Genomic DNA, 6,517 nt, shown 5'->3' on the forward strand with positions numbered 1-6,517 from the left:
CACACACACACCAGTCGACCGGATCTCCATGTCCAAAAGCCAGACAAGTATTACATTTTTTTGAGACAAGACAGATATTACATAACATATGCCGTCCGGCCAAGGGCCGTAACAGTAAGAGGCCGCGTAGCCAAAGCTCATCCAGACCCGAAGGAGACCAACAGGTGAAAGCAGCCCACACGGACCAAAACACGTCAACCTGCCAGTACGACATGAGGCCGGGTAGATAAAGCCCCTCCGCATCCGAACAAAGGCCAACGGGTGAAAGTGTCCCCACAACATCCCCCATTAGACCCAGCTTGGGGAATGACTGACAGACAAGGAGGCCCGGGCGCGCCCTTGACCCACACATCATGGCCCGATCAAATGGCGGGAAGCGGCATACAAGCATCGGCGTGAGGTGCATGGGGCAGACCGGACGATGCAGAGCGCGCCAACACCTTTTATAGGAGTATTACTAAACAGTATAACACAACTAGCTATGACTTCTCACAGCAATTTGGCGTCTTTAGCCGTCCGATCCTGCTGTTACTGGTCCAGATATAATTAGCGACCCTTCCTAGCGTGTTTTGCGGATCATGATTGGGCAGCTGCTCCGCGGATTGAACTGCGTGCGTTGTGGTTGATCCGGGCTTTCGTCAGGCCCGTTAGCCCATCTTTAGCTCTCCCATCCTCGGCCTCTCCTGTTCCGCTTCCGCCGCCCAATCGCGCATGGAATTTGTCGATACACTTCTGCTTTTTTTGGGAACAATACACCTCTGCTGCGTACTAGATGGACGACAATAAGATGGTATTCCGCTGCGACGAGACAACACCAGCCAACCTAAGGCCCATCACCCTAATCCCCTTGTCGTTGCAATGGATGAGGCATAGACGGCAATTAGTGGCAGCAGTACTGCCCCTTCCGTTGGTTGCATCTCCTTGTGCGCGGCCATGGAGGTGATCTTTGAAACTTAGTCGGTCATTGTTGAGAAGCAGTTCTTGCTTCATCTGTTGAAATAATTTTATCAGGAATTTGCCTTCCAGGTCAGACTAGAATCCTGCAATATTTAGTTTGATGGTGTACATCTCAAAGACATTTAATTAGTTTTGCTAGCTGAATTAATAATCATTTTTATCTACATTGCTCATGGTATGATGTTTTCAAATCTCATCATGCCTACAAAAACTTATTGTCTGATGTCTACACCTAAAAAATAAAATTCATGATTGGATAAAATTCATAATTGCAACAAAGTGCTATGTGCCGTTTAGTTTTTGTTGAGGCACGAAGATAGATTCTTCTTTTCTTGTGTTTGTATAGGCGGACATTTGCAATGCCAAGATGTTGCAGCCATGAAGTTGACTTCTTTTTTAAACAGGACTATAGTCACCATTCAAACTGATGATTTGCAATAGATCCGTAATTTCCCACTATACGCTAAATCCAACTTTTGATATTCTTTTTCTTTGATGTAAATATGCTGATACGTAAACATCATGGGTTTTGAAAATTCTGCATTACACTCCATGTAAATATACTTCTTTTGAAATGATCGGGAGCGGCAACGCGCGCCCTCATGTTCTAGTATTTTAGAAAAGAAGTACTATATAATGTTCATAATAAATAATGTATCTGTATATTTTATTGTTACTCGGCAGCAAAGGATTCAGATAGTTATTCTTAACATGTGAAGTTTTGTCTAGAAGCAAAGCAACAAAACATGTCACATATTATCAATTGAAATTGCAAAGTAAGATGGGCATTTTGGCCGAGGCACAGTAAAGGTCGGGCAAATCATCAGTTCGCGGATGACATCTCCCTGGTACTGGTAGGTATAGCTAGCTGAATCCCTTGGCCGCGAATTGACAGCACCAACCTCCACTCCAAGCCCCAAAGCGAATTGATATTACCAACCTCCACTCCAAGCTCCACCGCCGGGAGGAAGAACCCTAGCCGCCCTTCAAGGTCCCTGTTCCCCACGCCGCCTCTGGACGGACCTGCGTATGATTCGCAAACCTTTATTCTCTATTTAGATTCCGATTTGCTTGACACCATCGCATCCTTGCACGAGAGGGCCTTTTTCAGAGTGGCAGGACCCTTTTATTTTGTTCGTTTGACTTTGATTTGAAGTTCATCACAAAAGTATGTTTCTTTATTTTTAAATGTTCTTCTTCTTCCTTTTCTTGTACTGCGATTTGGACGTATTGTTAATATACAAAAACACTGGCTCATTGCACTGAAATTGTGAAATGCAGTACCGGGGAGTAGGGTCGAAATAGTGCTGGTGACTCAGTGAAACTAATTGGTACATGTTTTCAAGTATTAGTGTGTTACAACGGGAGAGACAGAGAGTAGGATCATCCTATGAATTAGGCAACGTTTTAAAATACAATAGGAGAAGCAGACACTTGGATCTGTTCAAAAGTACTTTGCGTTAACTTTTGAGTGGTCCTACCAATTATTCAACTAGTGTCTACCATTTAGATCGACGGTGGACCAATTGGACAATCAAAACATGGATACTGATTCTCTGGTTCAGTGATGAGATTACGTATTCTACTACATTAGTTAATTTAGAGTAAATTCTGTTTCTGCTTATCCAAACTTGCACCTCTGTAGCACTTAGGTGGGTAAAATGTTGAAACCTCATTGCCTCATTGGTTGTCTGCTGAAATTGTATAAGTAAAATAGCTTAATATACTGATGAAATAACTAGAAACTTGTCATATAGCCTGCAAGCTACTCGGCTGACCTGAACCAGGATGTTGCAGCTATATTTCACTCCCATGTCCTACGGTTACTAATGCCATATGCCGCCTCAGTTTTTTATTACCAAGCATTTTATGAAGGCATATTTTGTGCACAGGAGTGAAGGCACATAGAGCAATCTGGACCATCAATGCTTTCTTTGAGATTCGTGTGTGACAAAATAAGAATTTTAATAATAGCCCGCATGCTCATGCACTTGGAAATACATAGCTTTTTTTTATGCAAACTCAACATAATATAATTTATGTGCAGTGCCTTCCCTTGCAGTCTAGGCTCTAGTGCATGTCAGCAGCAGAAACTATTAATATCATACCAGAACAACCGCGCGATGCATGGTGCTCCCTGGTTCATTTAATTTATCCTGGATCTAGTTAGACATCATAGCTTTGCTTTTTTTGGTTTCATTCTACCAAGGGCTAAGACTTATGGTATCAAACTCCATCTGCTGAAACCAACACGGGCGGTGTCAATGCATGTTCTGTAGTCCAATTTTCCAAATCTATACCTACTATTAAAGGGAATAGGTATTCTTGGTTTCGTTTAGTCCTTTTCGTTTGACTCATACACAGGCTAAGCCACCTGGGCCAGGTACTTATATGTTGTTGGGCCTTTTATGGGCTTTCATAGAGACCGCGAAAAATAATTGGGTCAAAATAAATCAACATTGTTGGAATTGAACACAGGACCTCCTGTCTGGATCTTCGATATAACAACCAACGACCTATGCGCCATTCATATTTACTAATCCCAACTCACTCTAAATATATGAGTGGCAGTCCTCATGTTGAGGGCGAGCTAATTAAGCGAATGAGCTAATTAAAGGAAGGATTGTGGGCTTAAATAAAATATTTAAGCAGATGTGGCTAATTAAAGAAAGAATTATGGGTAAACCGGTGGAATACTTAAAACAAAGATTGTGGTCTTAATAAATAGAATATTCAAATAGATGAGGCTAATTAAATGAAGGACTTGAGGTAAAAATGTAGGATAAAAGGAAGGATTAGTAGGTTTCAATGTGTTGGGGCTGCTAAATTAGAAAAGGAAGGATTTGACTCCCGACTAAAACGAGTGAGGACGTCATGGTAATTAAAGAAAGGATTATACTTAAATGAAATCAGTGAGAGATTATGCCCGGCAAAGAAAGTATGAACATGGCTAAATTGCATCATATTTTTTTATGTTCATTTTGTAGAAGGATGTTGGGTTGCAGCATGTTCTTCATAGTGAATCCGGTGCTGTGGGACATTATGCTTGCACAAAACATCAATTTTCCCGTTGCAACGCATGGGCATATGTGCTAGTTTTACTTATACTTATTCATAAAGCAAAACATCAGAACAAATTGTTTTTTGGTGCATCAAAACAGGTTCACCCATCCAATCTTCGGCTAGTAACAAAGAGGGATTTTATAAGCTTTATTATGTTGTTATAAAAAATATTAAGTTTTTGCCTGTAAATGTATCTATCGTCTAGGAGGCCGGGTTATACGTGCATATTTTTGTTTCTTCAGTTGATTGAATTTCTTATGTATTTTCTTTGCAGGAATAAAACTGTGAATGTTCGCTTACACCTGATGCCCTCCTACGCACATAATGAGGAGTAACTATTTTTCTACTCTTGAGACTGAAGGTAGGATCATGGTGCTAATTCAGGTTTCACTTTATAGTTCTTGCGTGCATAAATGAGATTCTCATTTCCTTGCTTCCATTGTGCACACAATCAGTTTGTCTGTAGAAATGTAAAGCTGAAAAAAAAACCCAGCCTCTGTCCAGTGCACTATTTGCACATCTTGTCGAAGCTGCCTCTGTAGTTTTTCCTTCAAAAGGCAACAAAAAATGTTGGAGATTCGAAGCTTGAGCTAAATAGATGAACTTTCTGAATTTGGTAACACGTACACCTTTTTGGTTTCAAAAAGGTTATCAAACGGTGCTTTTACTCTATTGCCACTGGTACAAATTATGAATGACTTTGTCTTTGCTGCATACCATGCCTGCAGGTTTATAACCACTATTTGAGTGGACTTTTAGTCTGGAGTAGGGGGTAGCTGCACTTGTTTGTATCCTGAGACAGCAAGTTTGCAGATAGAACCTTGAACTAGCTCCTCTGTCACCTGTATCAACTCGAGTGTCCTTGGAGAAGCTCCTGCAAGCAACATTACCAATTTGCTTGGATCCTTTCTCATGGGAAATATTGTCAACACTGTTAGAATATTAGTGAATGTGATTTCTGAGGGCTTATCTAGTACAGTATCACCTAAAGAGAACTGTTCTACAGACGCTGTGGTTGCTAAGGGTTTGGAACGTGGTCCAGCCAGGGATACACATAAGAGCAAAGAGTTGAGACCACACAGTGTTCCTTCTGAAAATAATTTGTTTCACTGCGACGCTTACGAGAAATTGATCAACGGTGAGCTTAATTTAGGTTGTAGAAGCAGTCCTGAGGCTTCAGAGGACTATAAAATGATACCAAATGCAGATAGAGCAGTGTCTGGTCCTTTGGATGCGAGAGGTTGTGAAAGTACCCCTAAAGCTTTGTTAAGGAGACAAGCTGAGCGGCAAATAACTAACGAGAAAGCATCAATTCAGGCGATGGTTCCAACTGGAACTTCAGCCTCTCCAGATGTGAAAGATCCTAAAACGGTGAGTTCCGAACTCTGCATCTCAAAAAATGAAATAATATTTCTCCACTCTCAGCCTTAAAATGATTGTTCAGCAAATCTCTCTCTCTCTCTCTCTCTCTCAGCAACAAACAGACAATAAGTATACGTTTTACTTGCTTGTTCAATCATCCAGAGCATATAAATGACTTTAATCTGATGTTACATTTATATAGAGCTACCACACACTTTAAGCTAGATCAATGCAATCTTGAATAAGCTAATCTCTGGATGGCCTAGTGTAGCACATCCCTACATGTTTTCTTGGTGATAACCATTTGCTTAAGGTAATTTTGAATGTTTTGGACAACTTATAGTGTATAAGTAACTTAAATCCAATCTTAATCCCAGGGAATACAATTGGTTAGACTGATTGCTTAGTTCCTTATAAAAGCTGGCGCCTTACTGGGTGAATGCAGTAGGGCTCTGCACCAACTTTATCACCATAAATCATGCTGCTGTCATTTTGAAATTAATTTTTTGAAGATACATTAAAGAAACTGATCAAGTTGTGCAAATGCTGCAACATCTAAAACTCTAGTATTTTGCCTGCAGTCAGGTTGTATGTGTATTGTGACTCCATTGATGTCTCACTATGTTTTATCTTGCTTGTATATGTAATTTTTATGATTGAACCTAACCCGACATTTAATTAATGAATTGTTCATTCAAAATATCAGGTGCTATCTCCGCTTACCCGCAGTCGCAGTAAGGCTATGGCTGTTTCCACACCTGAACATCTCAAACTGAGAAACGCCAGATCAGGTGAAGCATTTGGTTTTTGACTTGTTTCTGTAAACCATTTATCCATAATCCATATTTACCCAAGAAAGAGAAAACTCATTTTCAGGTCAACTAGTAGTTCCACGGTTGGATTCAGGAAGCCAAAAAATTATCTATGACGTGGTTAGTAACAACATAACTGGTCATTCTTGTCACTGTTACCGGACAGCTTTGTCCATGACTGGCAAATGTGTGGTTGCTAAAAATAGGTCATGGTTTATTCTTGTTTTCTAATATACAGGAAAAGTCTAATGTGAACAAACGGGTGCATACTAGACTTTCCCTCTATAAGAACCTTAATCTTGTCATGTGGTGGTTATTATTTG

General features: G+C 40.4%; 1 protein-coding gene across 7 annotated transcripts in view; it reads left to right on the forward strand.

Annotated features, from left to right (window-relative positions):
* The first annotated feature begins 1,763 nt into the window (after positions 1-1,763).
* LOC119354888 overlaps positions 1,764-6,517 on the forward strand; it is a 13,537-nt gene continuing 8,783 nt past the window's right edge. For 5 of the 7 annotated variants that reach the window (XM_037621648.1, XM_037621653.1, XM_037621647.1 and 2 more), the window contains exons 1-5: positions 1,764-1,984; positions 4,295-4,381; positions 4,749-5,391; positions 6,089-6,173; positions 6,259-6,314. In XM_037621648.1, the coding sequence (XP_037477545.1) occupies positions 4,933-5,391; positions 6,089-6,173; positions 6,259-6,314 (600 nt within the window). In that variant the 5' untranslated portion in view covers positions 1,764-1,984; positions 4,295-4,381; positions 4,749-4,932. The remainder of the gene's footprint in view (positions 1,985-4,294; positions 4,382-4,748; positions 5,392-6,088; positions 6,174-6,258; positions 6,315-6,517) is intronic. The other 2 variants (XM_037621651.1, XR_005171321.1) reach the window with 2 other exon arrangements.

This window comes from Triticum dicoccoides, chromosome 2A, assembly GCF_002162155.2.
Source record: "Triticum dicoccoides isolate Atlit2015 ecotype Zavitan chromosome 2A, WEW_v2.0, whole genome shotgun sequence".
NCBI classification, from domain to species: domain Eukaryota; kingdom Viridiplantae; phylum Streptophyta; class Magnoliopsida; order Poales; family Poaceae; genus Triticum; species Triticum dicoccoides.